General features: G+C 42.1%; 1 protein-coding gene across 4 annotated transcripts in view; it reads left to right on the top strand.

Annotated features, from left to right (window-relative positions):
- The window catches only part of ITGB6 (integrin subunit beta 6), a 144,153-nt gene that overhangs the window by 46,031 nt on the left and 74,876 nt on the right, over positions 1 to 23,246 (top strand). For 2 of the 4 annotated variants that reach the window (XM_055398731.2, XM_055398730.2), the window contains exons 2-7: positions 14,112 to 14,163; positions 14,351 to 14,580; positions 14,689 to 14,764; positions 15,518 to 15,597; positions 18,171 to 18,375; positions 19,130 to 19,376. In XM_055398731.2, the coding sequence (XP_055254706.2) occupies positions 14,536 to 14,580; positions 14,689 to 14,764; positions 15,518 to 15,597; positions 18,171 to 18,375; positions 19,130 to 19,376 (653 nt within the window). In that variant the 5' untranslated portion in view covers positions 14,112 to 14,163; positions 14,351 to 14,535. Of the gene's footprint in view, positions 1 to 14,111; positions 14,164 to 14,350; positions 14,581 to 14,688; positions 14,765 to 15,517; positions 15,598 to 18,170; positions 18,376 to 19,119; positions 19,377 to 23,246 lie in introns of those variants that run through there. The other 2 variants (XM_055398732.2, XM_055398733.2) reach the window with 2 other exon arrangements.

Raw genomic sequence — 23,246 nt, 5'->3', positions numbered from 1 at the left:
GAATGAGTCATTATTGTTTCAAGTACTTTATCTGAACTATTATCTAAATGGACCTGCCCTCTAGACTTCCCTCAGCAAAGAGAATTATCTTCAAGAAAATCCATCTTGAAAAGTCTATAAATTAGATAATGCATTCAAAGTGCAGCAGAAAAAAAATGAATTCACATTCAAGAGTTTTCTTCAGAAATCTGGCAACAATTTTTAAATTTGCGTCTGGGTCTCCTTGACAGCAGGAGAGGTAAAATATCATAAAACTTTCATTACATCTGTACTCTCTTCAGCACCTCTGAAACTACATTAGATGGAAATGTTGATAAGTACATGGAGGGGGGAAAAAGGCTTTTTCTAAGCATATACTTTTTGTTTAATTGTTAAACTAAGGTAAGCAATTTTCTTCACTGTGGGGCTTCTTAGGGTGTTTAATTGTGTAGTGTGTATTGGCAATTTCTAATAGGGGAGATTTAACAGTCTATATTAACTGAACTCTAGGAACATTTTATTTTCAGGGCAAAGATTAACAGCTTCCTTCAGAATACAGTTTGTGAAATAATATTGATTCATGATTATTATCTAAAGTTCATACTTTAAGGCTTCTGAGGTGGCGCTCAGTTCAGTTCAGTTCAGTCGCTCAGTCATGTCCGACTCTTTGCGACCCGATTAATCACAGCACGCCAGGCCTCCCTGTCCATCACCAAATCCTGGAGTTCACTCAAACTCATGTCCACAGAGTCAGTGATGCCATCCAGCCATCTCATCCTCTGTCGTCCCCTTCTCCTCCCGCCCCCAACCTTTCCCAGCATCAGAGTCTTTTCCAGTCAGTCAACTTGTCGCATGAGGTGGCCAAAGTATTGGAGTTTCAGCTTTAGCATCAGTCCTTCCAGTGAACACCCAGGACTGATCTCCTTTAGAATGGACTGGTTGGATCTCCTTGCAGTCCAAGGGACTCTCAAGAGTCTTTTCCAGCACCACAGTTCAAAAGCATCAATTCTTTGGTGATCAGCTTTCTTCACAGTCCAACTCTCACATCCATACATGACCACGGGAAAAACCATAGCCTTGACTAGACGGACCTTTGTTGGCAAAGTAATGTCTCTGCTTTTTAATATACTATCTAGGTTGGTCATAAGTTTCCTTCCCAGGAGTAAGCGTCTTTTAATTTCATGGCTGCAATCGGCATCCGCAGTGATTTTGGAGCCCCCAAAAATAAAGTCTGACACTGTTTCCACTGTTTCCCCCTCTATTTCCCATGAAGTGATGGGACCAGATGCCATGATCTTTGTTTTCTGAATGTTGAGATTCAAGCCAACCTTTTCAGTCTCCTCTTTCACTTTCATCAAGAGGCTTTTGGGTTCCTCTTCACTTTCTGCCATAAGGGTGGTGTCATCTGCATATCTGAGGTTATTGATATTTCTCCCAGCAATCTTGATTCCAGCTTGTGCTTCTTCCAGCCCAGCGTTCCTCATGATGTACTCTGCATTTAAGTTAAATAAGCAGGGTGACAATATACAACCTTGGCGTACTCCTTTTCCTATTTGGAACCAGTCTGTTGTTCCATGTCCAGTTCTAACTGTTGCTTCCTGACCTGCTTATAGGTTTCTTAAGAGGCAGGTCAGGTGGTCTGGTATTCCCATCTCTTTCAGAATTTTCCACAGTTGATCGTGATCCACACAGTCAAAGGCTTTGGCATAGTCAATGAAGCAGAAATAGATGTTTTTCTGGAACTCTCTTGCTTTCTCCATGATCCAGCGGATGTTGGCAATTTGATCTCTGGTGCCTCTGCCTTTTCTAAAACCTGCTTGAACATCTGGAAGTTCACGGTTCACATATTGCTGAAGCCTGGCTTGGAGAATTTTGAGCATGACTCTACTAGCATGTGAGATGAGTGCAACTGTGCGGTAGTTTGAGCATTCTTTGGCATTGCCTTTCTTTGGGATTGGAATGAAGACTGACCTTTTCCAGTCCTGCGGCCACTGCTGAGTTTTCCAAATTTGCTGGCATATTGAGTGCAGCACTTTCATAGCATCATCTTTCAGGATTTGAAATAGCTCAATTGGAATTCCATCACCTCTACTAGCTTTGTTTGTGGTGATGCTTTCTAAGGCCCACTTGACTTCACATTCCAAGATGTCTGGCTCTAGGTCAGTGATCACGTTATCGTGACTATCTTTGTTGTGAAGATCTTTTTTGTACAGTTCTTCTGTGTATTCTTGCCACCTCTTCTTAATATCTTCTGCTTCTGTTAGGTCCCTACCATTTCTGTCCTTTATCGAGCCCATCTTTGCATGAAATGTTCCCTTGGAATCTCTAATTTTCTTGAAGAGATTTCTTATTTTTCCTATTCTGTTGTTTTCCTCTATTTCTTTGCATTGATCACTGAGGAAGGCTTTCTTATCTCTCCTTGCTATTCTTTGGAACTCTGCATTCAGATGCCTATATCTTTCCTTTTCTCCTTTGCTTTTCACTTCTCTTCTTTTCACAGCTATTTGTAAGGCCTCCTCAGACAGCCATTTTGCTTTTTTGCATTTCTTTTCCATGGGGATGGTCTTGGTCCCTGTCTCCTGTACAATGTCACGAACCTCCGTCCAGAGTTCATCAGGCACTCTATCTATCAGATCTAGTCCCTTAAATCTATTTCTCACTTCCACTGTATAATCATAAGGGATTTGATTTAGGTCATATCTGAATGGTCTAGTGGTTTTCCCTACTTTCTTCAGTTTCAGTCTGAATTTGGCAATAAGGAGTTCATGATCTGAGCCACAGTCAGTTCCTGGTCTTGTTTTTGCTAACTGTATGGAGCTTCTCCATCTTTGGCTGCAAAGAATATAAACAATCTGATTTCAGTGTTGACCATCTGGTGATGTCCATGTGTGGAGTCTTCTCTTGTGTTGTTGGAAGAGGCTGTTTTCTATGACCAGTGCATTCTCTTGGCAAAACTCTATTAGCCTTTGCCCTGCTTCATTCCATGATCCAAGGCCAAATTTGCCTGTTACTCCAGGTGTTTCTTGACTTCCTACTTTTGCATTCCAGTCACCTATAATGAAAAGGACATCTTTTTTGGGTATTGGTTCTAAAAGGTCTTGTAGGTCTTCATAGAACCGTTCAACTTTGGCTTCTTCAGCATTACTGGTTGGGGCATAGGCTTGTATTACTGTAATATTGAATGGTTTGCCTTGGGAAAGAACAGAGATCATTCTGTCGTTTTTGAGATTGCATCCAAGTACTGCATTTCAGACTCTTTTGTTGACCATGATGGCTACTCCATTTGAAGGGATGGAGCCAAAGCAAAACCAATACCCAGTTGTGGATGTGAACTGGTGATAGAAGCAAGGTCTGATGCTATAAAGAGCAATATTGCTTAGGAACCTGGAATGTTAGGTCCATGAATCAAGGCAAATTGGAAGTGGTCAAACAGGAGATGGCAAGAGTGAACATAGACATTCTAGGAATCAGTGAACTAAAGTGGACTGGAATGGGTGAATTTAACTCAGATGACCATTATATCTACTACTGTGGGCAGGAATCCCTTAGAAGAAATGGAGTAGCCATCATGGTCAACAAAACTGTCCTAAATGCAGTACTTGGATGCAGTCTCAAAAACGACAGAATGATCTCTGTTCGTTTCCAAGGCAAACCATTCAATATTACAGTAATCCAGGTGGCTCTAGTGGTAAAGAATCCATCTGCTAGTACAGGAGATGCAAGAGATGTGGATTCAATCCCTGGACTGGGAAGACCCACTGGAGGAGGAAATGGCAACCCACTCCAGTATTCTTGCCTGGAAAATTCCATGGACAGAGGAGTCTGGCATGCTACAGTCCGTGGGTCTCAAAGAGTCAGACACGAATGAGCACACACACATACATTGTCCATACTTTATTCAGTGTTCTACTTCCGGAGACATACATAAAAACAAAATATTCTGTTGGTTAACATTTCGGTCCTGTCTTCCTAACCCTTGATTGCTTATAGTCTCTAAACCATTCCAATAGATTACACCATGCAACAACTGGCCAATAATCCACCAAGGTCTGGACTGAGACCAGGGTTGACAACTGCATTTTCTATGCTATTGGGCACGACTCTATTGATGTCCAGGCTTTCCTGGTGGCTCAGATGGTAAAGAATCTGTCTTCAGTGGAGAGCTGGGTTCAGTCCCTGGGTTGGGAAGATCACCTGGAGGAGGGCATGGCAACCCACTCCAGTATTCTTGCCTAGAGAATCTCCATGGACAGAGGAACCTGGCGGGCTACAGTCACAGGGGTCACAAAGAGACATGACTGGGTGACTAAGCACAGAACAGTTATGGATGTTCAAGATATCATAGTTTCATACATGTGTAAGGAATATTTGCTGCTTCTGTTCCGTTCCGTCACTCAGTCGTGTCCGACTCTTTGCGACCCCGTGGACTGTAGCCTACCAGGCTTCTCCATCCATGGGATTCTCCAGGCAAGAATACTGGAGTGGGTAACCTCCCAAAATATTTGCAACAGCAATTTTCTTCTATCAAAAATTTTTCACTATATGTGTTTGGGCTGGAACTTCAAAATTTTGAACATGATATGAAGAAAATTATTAATAAATGTTGAAACTCTGCTTGAGTGTTTCACTGTACCAGGCATGGCTTGACATCCTGTCACTCTGCCATCAGCTACCTGGATTTGGGAAGGGGCCTCTCCAAGCACAGCATCACTCAGAGTGATGCTGAGACAAGTTGCAGGACAAACAGGTGGCTATCAAACAAACCTCTCACACCTGACAGCTCATTGAAGCCACTTTTTACCTGAAATTAATTAGGCCCAGTAATATACAGGTTCACCACTTCTGTTTAAAAATCCAACATACTTTCAATTAGATACCAGCAGAGTTTGCTTTTAAAGGCTTTTCTTCTTTCTCCTCTTCTAATCCTTGAAACATCACCCAGTTAATTTCAAACAGCTTTTTAGAATGATTTATTGTTTAGTCTTTTTAATGATTAGGCTGTTTGCATCATACTCAGTCCTTTTCCCTATTTGACTTTGTGTAAATGTTGTTGTTCAGTTACTAAGTCCTGTCTGACTCTTTGTGACTCCATGGACGGCAGCATGTCAGACTTCCCTGCCCTTTACTATCTCCTGGAGTTTGCTCAAATCCATGTCCATTGAGTCAGTAATGCCATCCAACCATCTCATCCTGTCTTGTCCCCTTCTCCTCCTGCCCTCAGTCTTTCCCATTATCAGGGAATGATGCTTTTCCAATGAGTAGGCTCTTGGCATCAGGTGGTCAAAATATTGGAGCTTCAACTTTAGCATCAGTCCTTCCAATAAATATTCAGGGTTTATTTCCATGAGGATTGACTTGTTGGATCTCCTTGCAGTCCAATGGACTCTCAAGAGTCTTCTCCACCACAATTCAAAAGTATCAGTTCTTCGGTGCTCAGCTTTCTTTATGGTCCAACTCTCACATCCATACATGACCACTGGAAAAACTATAGCTTTGATCATGTGGACGTTTGTCAGCAAAGTAAAGTCTCTGCTTTTTACTATACTCTTTAGGTTTGTCATAGGTTTCCTTTCAAGGAGCAAGTGTCTTTTAATTTCATGGCTACAGTCACCATCTTCAGTGATTTTGGAGCCCAAGAAAATAAACTCTGCCACTGTTTCCACTTTTTCCCCATCTATTTGCCATGAAGTAATGGGACTGGATGCCATTTGAATGATGCCATTTGCTGTTTTATGTTTTTTTTTTTTTAATGTTGAGCTTTAAGCCAACTTTTTCTCTCTCTTCTTTCACCTTCATCAAGAGGCTCTTTAGTTCTTCTTTGCTTTCTGCCATAAGGGTGGTATTGTCTACATATCTGAGGTTGTTGATATTTCTCCTGGGAATCTGGATTCCAGCTTGTGCTTCATCCAGTCCAGCATTTTGCATGATGTACTCTGCATAGAAGTTAAATAAGCAGGGTGACAATAAACAGCCTTGACACATTCCTTTCCTAATTTTGAACCAGTCCATTGTTCCATGTCCAGTTCTAACTGTAGCTTCTTGACCTGCCTACTGGTTTTTCAGGAGATAGGTAAGGTGGTCTGGTATTTCCATCTCTTTAAGGATTTTCCACAGTTTGTTGTGATCCACACAGTCAAAGGCTTAGGGTAGTCAATGAAACAGACGCAGGTGTTTTTCTGGAACTCCCTTGCACTATGATCCAAGGGGTGCTGGCAGCATGTGTAAACGTACTGGCCTGATTCAATGAGTGGGCATCAGCAATCATCACGGAGGTTCCTAAACTGGCAGTTGAAATAAATCCTCCATGCACCTCCTTAAGCATATTCGTCAAACATAATCATTGGTCACCATTTCCCCCAGTTTTTAAAGAACAACCACCTTCTTTGATGTTGTAGCTGCATAAATTGCATCTTTAAGATGAAAAGGAGCCTGAAATCTTACTCTGAAAGACCTTTTTTTTAAGTAAAATATGTTCATCTCACCTGTCTTCCTATAGTGGCCTAATAAAGAATATGTTTTTTAAAAATCTTTTGGGCAGACTCTTTTGCTACTGAAGCTGACCCTAATAGTCTACCCCTGTTGCTAGAGATGGCTGCAGAACCATGGGGATATTGCAGGTTTTTGTTTGCTCCCCCAAACCATATCATGGTGAATTCCAGAACAGAAGATGCCAGCTCATCGTACTTTGACTGGGCTGAAGGAATGCTGACAGCACAAGCACGTAGACGGTCTCACCCCAGAGCATCGCCTGCATCGTTCTGGCCTTTCCTATTTAGCCAAGAAAACCTTTTGCACAGTTGTGACTTCCCAGGTTACGAGAGTCCCCTGGAGCTCACTGTGACTCTCACCGTGGGTGCGTGCTAGATAATACAGATTTCTGGAGAAATCTGTTGGTGGTGATGGGAGTTACCACGTAGGTGTCTCCACTACTCTTGGAGTCATCCTAGAGCCCTTGATCTCTCTCCTTTGCTACAAGCAATCCATTTGTAACCCCTGTCTTCCTCTAAAAGTATATCCAGAATTCAGCCACTTCTCAGAATCTTCCTCATCCAAACTTTCACCCTTGGCCTCCAAAGCAGAAATGGCCTCTGATAGTCTCCCTGCTTCCTCCTTGCTGCCTTTATAGTCTGCTCAGAGTGATCCTTTTAAAACATAAACTACATCATAATCCACTAGAACTCCATAAAAACTCCCTTCACACTCAAAATGTAAACCCAGAGTTCTGACTGTGGCTTTCAGGGCTCTCCTGACAGCTCTCCAGTCGCTCTGCCTCTCTGGCCTGTGCCCCAGTGCCTCCCTGTTCTCCCCTCCCCTGCCCTACGCTCCACTCCAGTGTCATCTGTCATCTTGACTTGCCTGTCCCAAACACTCCTGCCGGCGGGGGAGGGGGTGGTACTAATGTCACTTTATCAGACGCTTCCCTGGCCACGCCACCCTGCTCACTCTCTGACCTCTTACCATTCTTTCTTCCTTTCAGCATTTATCACCATCTCACATCTTTGTTTGGGTGTTTATTGCCTGACTCTCCTACAGGAACACAAGCTCCATGAGGCGGAAACTTTGTTAGTTTTAATCAACACAGTGTTTCTAAAATAGTACCTGGCACATAGGATCTCAGTAGATACTTCCTTGAATGAGCGAGTGAATGAATCAGAGTTTATTTTTACTAGTAATACCCAGCCCATTGCAGCCTCAGAAGTAAGAGATGGAGCTCATCAGGGAAAAAGAAAAAAATTGTTTAAAACCTAGGAATCCCAACCTTGGGTTAGATTGCTTGAGTTATCTTTTAAAAAGAATAAAAGACTGCTCAGCAGTTTTGCAAGACATGAATGAGTGAATTACTCTGCAGTCAATGTTTCTGTCTGTCCACGTGGACTTCTTGCCCTGCTTACCATCTGCTTCACAGATGGGAGACAGGGGCATGAAGAGAGAGTTGTTCTGAGGGAATTTCATGGTGGTCCAGTGGTCAAGGCTTTGCCTTTCAACGCAGGGAGTGTGGGTTCCATCCCTGGTCAGGGAGCTAAGATCCCACATGCCTCAGGGCCAAAAAAAAAAATAGAACAGAAACAAAATTATAACAAATTCAAATGTAAAGACTTTTAAAAAATGGTCCACATCAATAAAATTAATTTAAAGAAAAGGATCGTTCTGAGAGTCAAATTAGATTAAATTCATATTCACTGATATTTCATGGAAAATCCCATCTTTGGATTTATTCTACAAGTAGGAAACAGAAGGAGCTCAGTTCTTTTATGACTTTAAATAATTTCCCTAACCCAAGGAAAGTGGTTTTCTCAAGCAGGTCTAACATAGAAGACTGGCAGCAGACTTGCCAAGTGAGAACTGTCTTCCTGTTACTAGCAGGGGACTGACTCCTGAGTCCTGAGTAAGGCTCAGGGTGGCTGGGACGGAGCCCCAGGAGTTAATTAATCCTGAGTCATCTCCAGCCCACAGGAAATGCCAGTGACCGCCCTCTCCTGGACAGGGTGTCAGGCTCAGCTCTGTCACCTTCCCTTGAAGGGCAATGTGTTTTGTTTGCTTTGCTTTTTAAGTGATCGCATGGGATTCAAGTCTCAGGAGGAATAAAGAAAAGGTTGTATAATCCAGGACTACGTTTCTGTCTCGTTTTTGGTGGCAAGTGATCCACAGGATGAACAAACAAACCAGAAAGGAGACACCTGGAAAGAGCGCTAGAGCTGGAACAAGGGGCCTGGAGAAGGAGAGACAGGCTTTTTGAAAGGCCCCCTGGAGAGTTTCATTTCTTGCTGACAGCTGCTTTAGGAGTCTCTGAACATCTCATATCTACCAGGAGGCAGTTTGCACAGTGACGCAGAGTTCAGCCTGGGGGAAGAAATCTGTCTCTGGGGTTTGCTGCCTGAGTGAGTTGAAACAGAGGGCAAGTTAACATAGCTACTCCTGCCTCAGTTTCCTCATCTGGTAAATGGAGATAAAACAGTTCCCACTTCAAAGGGGAACTGTGAGAATGAAATAGGACAATACTAATTAAATATTGAACAGTACATGACACATAGGAAGTGCCCAATAAAGCTGTCTACAATAAACACAAATCCTGAAAGAAGTCAGATGGGGATTTACCATAGATGAAGCCTCAGGCCCAGCCCCTGTCTCACCCAGGTGGAAGGGCTGAGAGCTGCAGGTGACTCCAGGGGACTGGGAAACCAGATGACCATCGGGAAGCATTTCTAGGTAAACATTTCCAGTTAATTGTCTAATGTAATTTCAAGAAGAAAGGGCTTGGAATCTTTAAGGCTTCAGTAATTTGTTGTCATGTTTCTCTCTCTTTCTCATTTTAAAATTAGTACACATTCATTTCCAATTTATTTCTCATTTACATTCCTTTTCTTAAAAAGTGCCCCCTATATTATATAATCTTCAGGCCCCACAAAATCTAGATTCATCCCAGAATAATATAATTAAATATTTACCATAACCTTGAAAAGTGGGTATTGTCACTATCTCACGGTCTGGAAACTAAAATTCTGAGAGATAAATGCTATCCCCAAGGACATACAGTAGGATCAGATTCAGATACTTGTTTATACCAATACTCATAACAGCATTATCCATGATCGCCAAAAGGTGGAAGCACCCCAAATGTCCGGGGACAGATGAATGGATACATAAAATATGGTCTACCCACACAATGGAATATTGTTTAGACTTACAAAGAAATGAAATTCGGATACACATTATAATGTAGATGAACCTGGAAAACATTTTGCTAAGTGAAATAAGCCAGACACAAAAGGCTTTATTGTATGATTCCACTTATACAAGGTACCTAGAACACTCAAATTCATAGAGGAATGGTAGCTTCTAAGGACTAAAGGGAGGGGAGAATATGAATTATTGCTTAATGGGTACAGAGCTTTGGTTTGGAATGGTGAAAATTTCTGGAGATGGATAGTCGTAAAGGTTGCGTGGCAGTATAAATACACTTGATGCCAATGAATGACACACTTGAAAACAGGTATAGTGGTAAATTTTATGTTATGTATATTTTACCAAATTAAAAAAGGAAACTCTGGACTAGAAGGTAAGACCTAGGCCACAAAATTTTCTCTAGCACTTAGCATGTTTTGGGCATTGCACACAAAGGTGACAGGAAACTGTTACACATCCTCCTTTAAAATAATTTTTCTGAAGTCCTTGAAATTTGAAATGAAGGTGTCCACTTCCAAATTCAGGCTTCCCTGGTGGCTCAGTGGTAGAGAACCCACCTACCAGTGCAGGAGATACAGGTTCGATCCCTGATCGGAAAGATTCCCTGGACGACAGCATGGCAACCTACTCCAGTATGCTTGCCTAGAGAATCCCATGGACAGAAGAGCCTGGCAGGTTACAGTCCATGGGGTCACAAGTGTGGGACATGACTGAGTGACTGAGCACCAGCACTTCCAGGTTCTGTGCTTCCCAGGTTACACACCTGCAGGTCAGCCACAACCTCTGCCAGCAGCCCACCAGGCAGTGCATCACACACACAGTCACACCAGCGCTAGACCCGAGAGCAAAGTCTCCACTCCCACTGTCTCCTTTCAGCGGTTCACCACGAAACAGTTTCACAGAAAGACTACTGGAGGGAGATTTGTCTCTTGTACTTGAAATAAGCTAGTAACATAGAGAGGCCACCCCATCCCAAGAGTTGGCAGTCATTACTAGGTCCCTAGAGTTCAGTTTGGCTCCCAGCCAGGTTTACTCAGTGTTTATTCTCCCAGGAGTGTTTTGAGGTGCCCCAGGGTTGGCCCAGCCGGCCCCAGATTGTTATTGTCTGATGTGAATGAGGGGCTGGGTCCAGGCAAGATCCAAGCCAAACAGAGTGAGTCAGATGAGCTCACGTGACTTCCTGAGGTCAGAATTCCACTGCAGACAGTATCAGAAGCAAAGGCCAGGGAAGGAGTGGGGTGCAGGGGTCATTGCTTCCTTGGTCTGTGTGATGCTCTGCGACTCTACCCACACCTGGGCTCAGATCTCTTGAAGAGGGTCAGACCCCCAGAGTCCTAGGCTGGGAGTCTGAGCACTTGGGATGGTAGGCTTCTATCCTATGGGCCAAGCAGCGTTTCTAAAAATCTAGATGGTGTGACTTAGGATCTCTGGATCTTAAGGAATATGGAGATACCCTCAACCACCTCTAAGCAATGGGAATTTACCGAAGGGATACACATTGTGTTAAAAGAGATAAGATCCTGGGGAAACCCGGGAAGAGCTGTGCCTGAGAAAGATCCAGTCTGAAGGAGCACTTGGGACCATGGCCTGGGCCATGTTCCTTCCCCTTGACAAAGTGAGTGTGGGGGTCTGACTCTGGTGTTTTCTACTCACATGGCTCAGACACCCTCCTCTGCTGTTTTTACTAGTGCATTTGCAACCTTCCTCTTGTCGACTCATTAGAGTTCTCTTCCGCCTCACTCATCCGTCTCCTCAGAGCTGCTGATTCCTCCCAACACCCCTGAAGCATCTTCTCCTGCAACCTGATGTCCTCTCTCTGCCAGTTTCAGCTTCCATTATCGAAACCCTGATTTTTTCAGTCTGTATTTCCCAGTTTAAGTTCTATGTATATGCAGAAACAGGTAATTCATCTGGTGGCCTCGTCTAAGGGGACACAGTTTTCATTCGGGAGACTTTATTCAGTGCTGACCAGTTTTTGTTGTTGTTTAGTCGCTACGTTGTGTCCGACTCTTTGTGACCCCCATGGACTGTAGCCCTCCGGGCTCCTCTGTCCATGGGATTTTCCAGGAAAGAATACTGGAGTGAGTTGCCATTTCCTTCTGCAGGGGATCTTTTCGACCCAGGGGTCAAATCCCTGTCTCCTGCATTGGCAGGCCGATTGTTTACTGCTGAGCCACCAGGGAAGCCAGTTTAGGGAGCAGCTAGAACTCCTTCCATTCCCACTGCCATGGTCAGGTACTTTCCAGGTGAGGCCTCCAGGCACCAGATCTTCAGGAAGCAAGAGTATTTTCCCTGTGATGAATCATCCAGAGTGGATGGAGGTTTTCTTGTAGCATTGTTCTTTATATTTTCTCATAAACTCTGCCCCTTTTCTCCACCCTGCATTTTAAGCCCTTTCACAGAGCAAGCAGGGAACGTCTTTCCCCACTTCTAACGGCATGGTGTGTCTTCTAAAACCATGTATTCATTTATTTACTAACTATTCGTGGAGTACCAGCTTTGTCACAGGTAAAATACTAGATAACGAGAAGCTAAAATTGATCCATTTATTGATAAATATTGACTACTTTCAAAGTATCCAGCTTTACGCTACTTGCTGGGAATATAAAGATCACTGAGACACAGTTACTGTCTGACACTTAGTAAAGAATTCAGTAGATACTTGTTGAATAGATCGACGCCTTAAAGAGCTTCACAGTTTACTGGGGGAGAGAGGCAAGGATTTCAGCAATTACAAGAAGATTGGAAAGGGCCATCCTGGGGAAGGTCCCAGGAAGGGAGACCTGGCGAGACTCAAAATGCCTCCCTATGGGCTCTGATGTCTGTGGGAGACGCGGACAGTGAGCTGAATCAGCCAAATGAGAGGAATGAGGAGGAGACCCGTGCCTCCCGGCAGCGCAAATGGCATGGGAAGAGGCTTAGAGGTGGGGGAGGACTGAAGATCAGAGAGGCTGTGACTGAGGACAGATAGTAAATAAAGCTGTTCAATTAAGACTTTAGAGGCAGGGTGGAAGTCTGCACAGAGGATAGTAAAATAATGCACCCTTCCTACCCCTCTTTCCTCCTACCCAGGTTTATTTTCATTTTTCACAGCCCCTTAGGACAGCCTGATTTTGAGTCTGTCTCCCCACACTGTTCCCCAGCCTGGAATATACACCTTACAGGCCAAGAGCTTGGCTTTGTTCACTGACGTATCTTCTGCTTCTAGAACAATGCTTAGCACAAAGTAGATGCTCAATAAATATTTGTTGAATAAATGGATAAATAAACAAACCAATAAATGATGACTAATATAGGATACAACTATTATCCAGAGATAGAGTGTATTAAAAAGCAGAGACATCATTTTGCCAACAAAGATCCATATCATCAAAACTATAGTTTTTCCAGTTCAGTTCAGTTCAGTTCAGTCGCTCAGTAGTCATGTACAAATGTGAGAGCTGGACCACAGAGAAGGCTGAGGGCCGAAGATTTGATGCTTTCAAAGTGTGGTGCTGGAGAAGACTCTTGAGAGTCCCTGGGACATCTAAGAGATCAAACCAGTCAATCTTAAAGGAAATCAACCCTGAATATTCATTGGAAGGCCTGATCCTGAAGCTGAAGCTCCAATACTTTGGTCACCTGATGCCAAGAGCCAACTCACTGGAAAAGACCCTGATGCGCAAAAGAAGAAGGGGCAGCAGAGGATGAGATGGTTATACAGCATCACCCACTCAATGGACATGAATTTGAGCAAACTCTGGGAGATAATGGAGGACAGAGGAACCTGGCTTCTTTCTGCAGCTTCTTGCCATTTTCTTTCCAGATTCCTGTGTGAGACAGAGTTAAAAATTGAACAGAGCCTTCTGAGAAGAACCTGAGCAGTCTGTAATTAGTTTTCCTCTCTTCACACAGGTTTCACACACTTGCCTAGAAATACACTTTTAAAAGATAGTCTCCCAGGACATAACCTCAGCCACCAAGAAGCCTGTCTAAGGTTAAGCAGGTTGGAGAGTTACAAAATAAATATTTGTTTGCAAGATCTATACACCCCAAACACTATCTTGAATTCATGTGGAAACATTCATAATCAGACTCATGAAATTAGTCACAGATTATATATATTTTAACTCTCTCTTTTTTTCAACAAATCAGCATCTTCTGTGTGCCAAGTAGTAAGTTGGAAGCAGGGATGGTACACAAGAAAGACAGCTTGGTCGCCATCTGGAAGGGAGGGGTTCAAAATCTTAGGCACCACTCTTTTCTCTTTTCATTGTTGTTTGAGACTAATTTTGTTCTAATTTAATTTTAACATATTATTTGTTTCTAATAATGGATTTAAACAGGAATTCAATACTTCTGGGGAAAAATATCTTTCATCCAAGTTAAAAAACAATGGAACACAGTATTTTGCTTTCCCTAGCCTGCCTTCTATTATAAATTGTAAAATAGTGATTTTTATTTTTCAGAGTTCATCTCCATTCTCTGAAAGGACTTAACAATGGAACATAAAAATCTCAGGTATTTTCCCTTAGCTCATTTTTTTAAAGCCTCCTGATACATAACTGACATATTTGTGCTTTTATTTCTCATCTTTACTGTTTATATTAAATTATAACTATTTTAGAAACAACTTGAGATCATATCTCAATTATTCTTCTGACATTTCATCGGTCATCGTTTTACTAAAGGTGTCAACTTTCTCTAGGATGCAGAGAGACTAATAGAATCTGCACAAAAATTTCCACTGAATGAACTTCCCCACCTTCTTGGTGATTGCACACCTGCCTTCCTTATAAGGAAAACAAGGAAGTAAATCATGTTGGAGGTGCTCTTAAACACAGCTTTTCTTCTTTACCTGTCCAGGTAGCTTCTGTTTTCATTTCAGTCTGAATGAAAACTTTTTTATTTACATCTCAAGTTTCTTTTCAAAGTAGCGTAAGTAGTATTTACAATTTTACACTTCAAGAAAGAAAGACTTTTTACAGTGTTCAGCTTTGGTCTTGTAATGTTGAAGGTAATTCATTTTTTAATCTGTCTGCACAGAGAGAACTAAAACGGATGGGGATTGAACTGCTTTGCCTGTTCTTTCTATTTCTAGGAAGGAATGATCACGTACAAGGTAAGACTTCAGTTTCTCCGATATATTGCTTTTGTGGTACGCTTGGCAAACCTGTCATGCGGCTCAGAAACTAGATCTGAAGTTATTTTTTACTTGAGCTGTTCAATTGCTCTTTGCCATTGAACGAGCACTTTAACAAATTACAGGCAGACGCAGGACTGTTCCCACCGCGAATGCTCCGGGCTTTAGGTAAATAAATACAAAGGTTGCATGGGCACCTTAATGAGAGAATTAAACAGCACTATGCACAAGAGGATTTCTTAATACCCTTGTGACAACCATTTTGGTAACTTTTCTAGCTATCTTATTGTACAACAAGGCCTTTCCCTTCAGAGTGACAACCTTGAGACAAAAAGTGATCTATCTTTTAAAATAAAGCTATAATACATTTGAAAGAGAAGCATTCTTTAGTGGCTGTGAATAATTTTGAAAAATTAAAGGGGGATGCTGCTGAATGAGGGTGATAAGTATGATAATCCTGTATTTGTGAACGCTGAGATACTTTCACATTTTAAGAAAAAAAAAAAAGACAGACTGATTCTTTTTGGTTGCTAAGACATGCATATTTTCAATGCCATAGATGTAAAATACGAACTTCACTGTGGCTTGCTAACATTTTGAGGACTGATCTTCGAAGCCTGAAAAATGAACTTTGATACTGTTTTGTTCAAGCGCTTTAAGAGCTGTACGTCTCACGAGTGGAGTGGCTGAGAGTGTGCTGAATCCCTTGTGTCTTGCTGGGTTTGAACGCAGGTGGCTGTGCTGCGGGGGGTGCGGAGACCTGTGAGGACTGCTTACTCATTGGACCTCAGTGTGCCTGGTGCTCTCAGGAGGTAAAACAAACGACCTCAGCGTGTTTGTAAAAAGTGCACTTACATTTACGGTAATTCCGTCTGTAACTGTTCTCACGGTGTCCCACTTTCCGTGGTGTTATAGGAGTGACGCAGATCAGGAAGGGAAAACGGAAACATTAGTGATGCCAAGTGTTCTTCGTATGATTACGTTCAAAAGCAATTTGAGAAGGGAGTGAATGTCAAATTATTCTGAAATATATGAACGCAAGATTCTTTATTTGACCCGATGCCTCCTCTTATTTTAAGGCCATTTCCTGTTCACATGTAAAATGTTGAGGCTCTGGGCAACCAGAGCTCATGGAGGCGATCTTTTCTCAAGTTAAACATACGTTTAATTTCAGTATCATAGTTCTATTCCATCTGGGGACCAGCATCCTTTCTGAATCACTAACAGGATCCAAGAGAAGGCTTGGGGTAAACTTTACTGTCCAAACATGATCAAATTCTTTTAAAAATTACATCCACTGGGTGACTCTGTACCACAATGATGGCAAAACCTGAAGCAGACATCCCTATCTGATCAAGCTGAAAACTATGTGAAAGTAGCAGGGGGGTTGGGGAATGTATAACAAGCCATCCTGAATCACGGCTTCCGGTGACACTACAGAGGAATCTGTAAATGATTCCTGGTAAGAAAGACCTGTATTAGCTCTTTCTGGATTGAAAACAATTCTTTACTAAATCTCATAAAGAGAATCTCAACACACATCAACCCGTCAGATTCTTGCCAAATTCAGCAAGAATTGAGTAGCATGTTCAAGGGGAAAGAACCTGGGTGCCCAATTCAAAACCAGGCTGTGGCTGATAAAACCTCACATTTCAGTTACCTCTGTCCATGGAGGGAGAGCTCGTAGAGCAGAGCACAAACCCAATTCACAGGGCAGTGACTTTGGGCTCATATATCAAAGCACATTTGGGAATATACAAAGAGGGAAAAGGCCACATTTTTTGACATTGACTCCCTGAAGAAGACAATGTTAGTTTCATCCCAGAGACATAAAACAACAGATCAGTCTAACAAAGTGCCCACCTCTAGAATTTTCATATAAAAAAAATTTTTTTTTGCACCCATTGAAGAGAGCCTCTTAAATTACACCTGATAGCTTTTCTTGTGGCTAATACTCTGTAGTCAAATCTAGTCAAAAGGCCAGATTATTCTAAGAGATCACTCACTGATATAACTAATAGTAGAATTATTATTATCAATAGAGACAGTTGGAGCAAAAAATAAATTGATTTTGCTTACAGCAGACAGAAAAATGGTTCCAGGGTTAACACCACCTCTGATCTTGTGGCAAACATAGCGATTATAAGTTGTATCAGTGACACAATGTTAAGAAGGATTCTGAGGGCTTGTTAAGCCACCTTGTGCTTTGGATAAATCATGGGAAATTACAGAATTTGTTACCCCTCAGTTCAGTTCAGTCGTTCAGTCGTGTTCGACTCTTTGCAACCCCATGAATCACAGCACGCCAGGCCTCCCTGTCCATCACCTCACTCAGTAGGGCCTCAAATATACACAGGCCTGGATGAAAGATAACAAACTATATTCTCAAAAGTCAACTTCAGGAGAAATGTAGCTTTCTTAGTTGGTGAAACAGCAGGAGTGGTTTAGAATTCCAATGAATGAAGGAAAACAGTTATGAACTTGGTTTGTTTCTCTCCAAGCCTGTGAGACAACAGGCCTGAAGTTCAACCTTGCCTAGAGCCTCACCAACTTAAGAGTAGCCTTGGCTGGTGGGTACGATAGGTGTTTATCTCTTGACTACATCTTTCTGTTCTGAGTGTTCCAGGGTTGGATGGCTGCATCTCTGCCTGGGAACACTCATCTCACTGCCTCTGGAAACTCAGGTGGATCAGAGCGGAATCCTGAGTCCTAAGCAGGAAAGCAGCCTCTTACAACATTTCTCTTTCACTTTCCTTCCTCACATGCCAATGTTGGAGAAATTTCTAAAAGATCTTAAACTAGAATAACGTCCCCAGGAGGTCAACTTTGGTGAAGTAATACTGTAATATAAGAGTAATACATCCACAAATTAAACCAGAGAGAGTAGATAGGGCGATATCACAACCTTTGACCTTTGGGAAGCCACAGAAAAGGCTCTTTGTCACTGGATTTAGCAATAGACACACTGAGAATTTGGACAGTTCCAGGACTGCATATACCTGCGGGTTATCCTCAACAATAATTCACATGATGATGTCAGCTCTGTGACCCAGTTATTTCAAAGATCTGGTCACAGCACAGGAGAAGCTTTTAAAAAGTGAGCATTAAAAAGAAAAATTAAAGAAAAGGGAAAAAAATATAAGTCAAGTGAATTCACTTGAAACAATTAAAAGGAAACTCCACTTTTACTCAGAATTTTGCTGGCAGAATTCTCTGGTTATTTTGCTATAACTTTAGACCTACAATCAATGTCAGGAATGTGGGGGTGTAATATATCAAGGCAAGATACCTAACTAGCAAACATGCAAAAACTAATCTTATAAAAAATATCTTCTTTTTCTTCTTTATTGTTGTCTTTCTCTCTTTATTTCTTTTTCTCTTTTAGAATTTTACCCACCTGTCTGGAATTGGAGAAAGATGTGATACCCCAGCAAATCTTTTAGCTAAAGGATGTCAACTAACCTTCATCGAAAACCCTATCTCCCAAGTTGAAATACTTACAAATAAGCCTCTCAGCATAGGCAGACAGAAAAATAGCTCCAACATCGTTCAGATTTCACCTCAAAGCTTGGCTCTTAAACTGAGACCAGGTATGTTATGATTTACACAATCACTGGCTCATGTAAATAAATCTAATGTCACATATATGGTGTGCTGTGCTTAGTTGCTCAGTCGTGTCCAACTCCTTGTGGCCCCATGGATTGTAGCCCGCCAGGCTCCTCTGTTTGTGGGGATTCTCCAGGCAAGAATATTGGAGTGGGTCACCATGCCCTCCTCCAGGAATGTCATATATAATAATACAGCTATTCCATCAATACGCCTTGTACCATATTACATGTCACTGTTTAGTATAACTCAGATTTCCCATTCTTAAGGAAATAGAGAATTGCTAAGGCTAACACTTCTTTATTAACATTGGTCACTTTGTACTCCAAATGTGTTACCAAAAAAGCCTTATCTAACAGTAAGCATTTGAATTACTCAAATGTTGTTAAGGCTTACCTCACATTTCTTCAAGGGTTGTAATGTAGCTTTAAGCGCCTCTTTATTTTCTTCTTTTCTAAACCCGCATACAAAAAAAAATCAGTTTATCTTCCATCTAAATGGATGCTAGTTCTCCCAAGGAGATATAAAGTATCCCAACTTTCACCTCCTTCAGTTGCTCTAAATTCATGGGTAAAAGATTTTCATGGGTTGGTTCCTTTGTAAACTTTGCCACATAGTGTGTGAATTGCAAGTAGCTTTGGTAAGTTCTTATTGAAATGAAATAGCTAGTGACAGTCTAGTCACAACTAAGTCTCCATGGGTTTTTATGGATCATCTTTTCTTGCGAGGGTGTTACAGGCCTTGAACAGACCCTGCAAGTTCAAGTTCGCCAGACCGAGGATTACCCTGTGGATTTGTATTACCTCATGGACCTCTCAGCCTCCATGGACGACGACCTCAACACCATCAAAGAGCTGGGTTCCCTGCTCTCCAAGGAGATGTCTAAATTAACCAGCAACTTTAGACTGGGCTTCGGCTCTTTTGTGGAGAAACCCATCTCCCCTTTTATGAAAACAACACCAGAAGAAATCGCCAACCCTTGCAGGTAAGTAAGTGATTTTCTGGGATCTTTGAACACTGATTTCCTATGGAGATAGCCTTGCCCAGAGCTGGGCTTGGCAGGAGCTTGCTGGTTCCCTGGCAGTTCCCCCCCGTCTGATTGGAAGTCAGAAGCTCTCAGTTGCCTAGGATGTTCAGAACTAAAGGGATATCATCCTTTTTTTTCTTCTTTAAAAGTAAACTATTATGTTTACTTAAAAGTTCATTTATTTAGTACTGGAGTAAAGCCAGTTACGGAGAAGGCGATGGCACCCCACTCCAGTACTCTTGCCTGGAAAATCCCATGGGCGGAGGAGCCTGGTATGCTGCAGTCCATGGGGTCGTGAAGAGTCTGACACGGCTGAGCGACTTCACTTTCACTTTTCACTTTCATGCGCTGGATAAGGAAATGGCAACCTTCTCCAGTGTTCTTGCCTGGAGAATCCCAGGAATGGGGGAGCCTGGTGGGCTGCCGTCTATGGGGTCACACAGAGTCGGACACGACTGAAGCAACTTAGCAGCAGCAGCAGCAGCAAAGCCAGTTAACAATGCTTGGATAGTTTCAGGTGGACATCAAAGGGACTCAACCATACCTATACATGTTTCCAATCTCAAGCAGACATCACTGTAATACCTAAGTCCCCTATGAACAAACGAGTTCTGTTTTTGAGAGCACATTCGTAAGTTCACTTTGTAAGTCCAACAAAGTTAGTCTAGGTACCCAGCTAACACAATCAGCTATCTGGTACTGTACTGTGATAGGTATATAAAACTTTTCACACAAATACCACATAAAAAACTAATACACAAAATAAACATTTTTAATCTTACAGTAAAGTACCTTGAAAACTACAGTAGTACAGTAAAAAGTGGGCATACAGGGGCATGTTTGCATCTTTGAAAGTTCACAACTTGAAGGCTTGTATGTACCAGATTTACTGTATCCAGTTCTAGATTGGGTCTTCACAGCATTTGCCATATTTGCCTCCCTTTGGAAGGCAGGCTGTGACAAATTTGGATTTGTATTCTGCAGACAGAGGGACGGAATCTTTTACTGTAGGTTCCGCTGGCCTGAGCCCATCCTCAGCCCCTCAGAGGCTTTCTATCCTCAATGACCACCACTCTCTGAGGCTATTAACAGTAAGTCACATTTTCTCAGAGTATCTGTCTCCACTCCAGTGACTGCTGCCAAAATAACAGCTTTTGGAGTGATTTCTAATATACTTTGGGAAATGTGACTTTCTCTTATTGCTTGGAAAATGCCTTTGTAGCCTTTACTGCTATCAAATTCAGTAGGAAATGAGGCAATGGATCCATTATAATATGCTCTAATCAGTTACTAAAACCATGTATTATGTGGGTGATGGTCAAAGGTAAGTAACTTTGTGATAGCTTACCTCTACATGTCAATGACATGGTCAAAATAAAAGTATTTGATATCCTTCCTTTGAAAAATGACTGCTATTTGCTCTGTGCCAGACCCTATGCTGAAGGTTTTATGTACCTGACCTCATTCAGTCTTCATAATAACTTCAGGTCAAAGCAGGTTTCATCATCCCTATACTGAGAGGAAGTAACAAAGGCTGTGAGAAGTTAGTAATTTACCTGTGGCGGCGTGACTAATCAGTGGTCTATACCAGGATCTGGGTTGGTCCAAAACCAAGCCTTTTACTACTCTGAATCTAGTATAGACGAAATGGCTTTCCAAACATATATTGACTTTTAACACCAGTTTACACCAACAAATTAATCTTTATAAAACAGTTTTTGCAGTATCATTTTAAGACATGTCAATGTGGTTCCAAACTAGAATCTGATGGCCAAAAGTGTTTTGACCTTGAAAAGCATTCATCACTGATTGCAACTCCTAGGAATTGTGTTCAGCTGCAAATATCAGAGATAATATTTGTCCCCAGTCCCCCACTTCTCAAGGTATAGTTGACATGTACTAAAATACACGCAGCAGAAATGTTCAATTTCATGAGTTTTGACAGTTGAATATACCGATGTGATCACCACTGAAAACAGGACATAGACCAATTCCATCACCTCAGAAAGTTTCCTTATGCCCCTTTATCATCAGTTCTGCTTTCCCAGAGGCAACCATTTTCTGATTTCTAAAAGTTAGATTGGTTTTGCCTACTCTTGGATTTCACGTGAATGGAAAATATGCTATACACCTTTTGTATCTAGCTTCTTTTGCTCAAAATCATGTTTTTGAGATTCATCCCTGATTTCATGTTTATCAGCAGTTTCTTCCCTTTTGTCCTAGGTAATAGTTGCTTGTACAAATTTATTATACTTTATCTGTCCATTGATGGCCATTTGGGTTGTTTCCTAATTTCTGGCCATCACGAAGAAATATTGCTGTGATCACTTGCATATAAGCCTCTGTGTGGATGTATGTTTTTATTTCTCTTGGATAGATATATAGAATTAGGATTGCTAAATTGTATGATTTTTTTTTTATTTTGATGAAGCCCAAGTTTTAATTTTATGATTAGTGTATTTTTTTGTCGCAAGACATGTTTGTTTATCCTAATGGCTCAAAGATTCCTCCCATGTTTTCTTCTAGAAGCTTTGTGGTTGAAGCAATTGCATTTAGGTCTATGATCTCAAATTAGTGTTTCTGTTTGGAATGAGGAAAAGATTAGGTTTATCTTTTGTTTACATGCAACTATCCAATTGTTTCAGCACTATTTGTTAAGCAAGTTTTTCCTTTCCCCATTGAAATATCTTGATGCTTTTAGCAGAAAGCAATTAACTATATGTGTGTCTAATTCTGGACATTCTGTTCTAAACCACTGATCCATTAACTATACTCATGTAACCATGTACCCACTCATCTGCTGCTGCTGCTGCTAAGTCACTTCAGTCGTGTCCGACTCTGTGTGACCCCACAGACGGAAGCCCACCAGGCTCCCCCGTCCCTGGGATTCTCCAGGCAAGAACACTGGAGTGGGTTGCCATTTCTTTCTCCAATGTGTGAAAAGTGAAAGTGAAGTCGCTCAGTCGAGTCCGACCCTTAGCGACCCCACGGACTGCAGCCCACCAGGCTCCTCCATCCATGGGATTTTCTAGGCAAGAGTACTGGAGTGGCTTGCCATTGCCCACTCATCTACTCACTCATAATGTCAGCTTAGGGGAACCACTTCACTTCTGCAAACTTTAGTTTGGAATGACAATACCGATCACACCGAGGGGGTGGTAAGGAGTGTGTAAGACGATGGAAGGAAATATTTGATACTGAGTTTGACCATGAAGCTCTCACTAGGTGGTCACCACTATCAACACCAATAGAGTGGGGGTAAAGGGAGGCCTAGTTGTTGCTGTTCAGTCACTCAGTCATCTACGACTCTTTGCAACCCCATGGACTGCAGCACGCCAGGCTTCCCTGTCCTTTACCATCTCCCAGAGCTTGCTCAAACCCATGTCCATCGAGTCACTGATGCCATCCAACCATCCCATCCTCTGTCGTCCCCCTCTCCTCCTGCCTTCAATCTTTCCCAGCATCAGGGTCTTTTCCAGTGAGTCGGTTCTTTGCATCAGGTAGTCAAAGTATTGGAGTTTCAGCTTTAGCATCAGCCCTCCCAATGAATGTTCAGGGTTTCCTTTAGGATGGACTGGTTGGCTCTCCTTGCGGTCCAAGGGACTCTCAGGAGTCTTCTCCAGCACCACAGTTCAAAAGCATCAATTCCTCAGCACTCGACCTTCTTCATGATCCAACTCCCACATGCATACGTGACCACGGAAGGAAGCCCTGCACAAATTACAGTGAATGGGAACCTTAATGAGGACCACATATTTGAGCACTTGAAAGGTCAATGTTTTCCTAATTTCTAGAGCTGTTTCTCTTATTCTTATTGGCACAATTTTC

The sequence above is a fragment of the Moschus berezovskii genome, chromosome 2 (genome assembly GCF_049115385.1).
Source record: "Moschus berezovskii isolate FMDL1 chromosome 2, NW_MosBer_1.0, whole genome shotgun sequence".
NCBI classification, from domain to species: Eukaryota; Metazoa; Chordata; class Mammalia; order Artiodactyla; family Moschidae; genus Moschus; species Moschus berezovskii.
The sequence above is the reverse complement of the archived record's forward strand: the minus strand, read 5'-3'. Positions and strand labels throughout refer to the sequence as shown.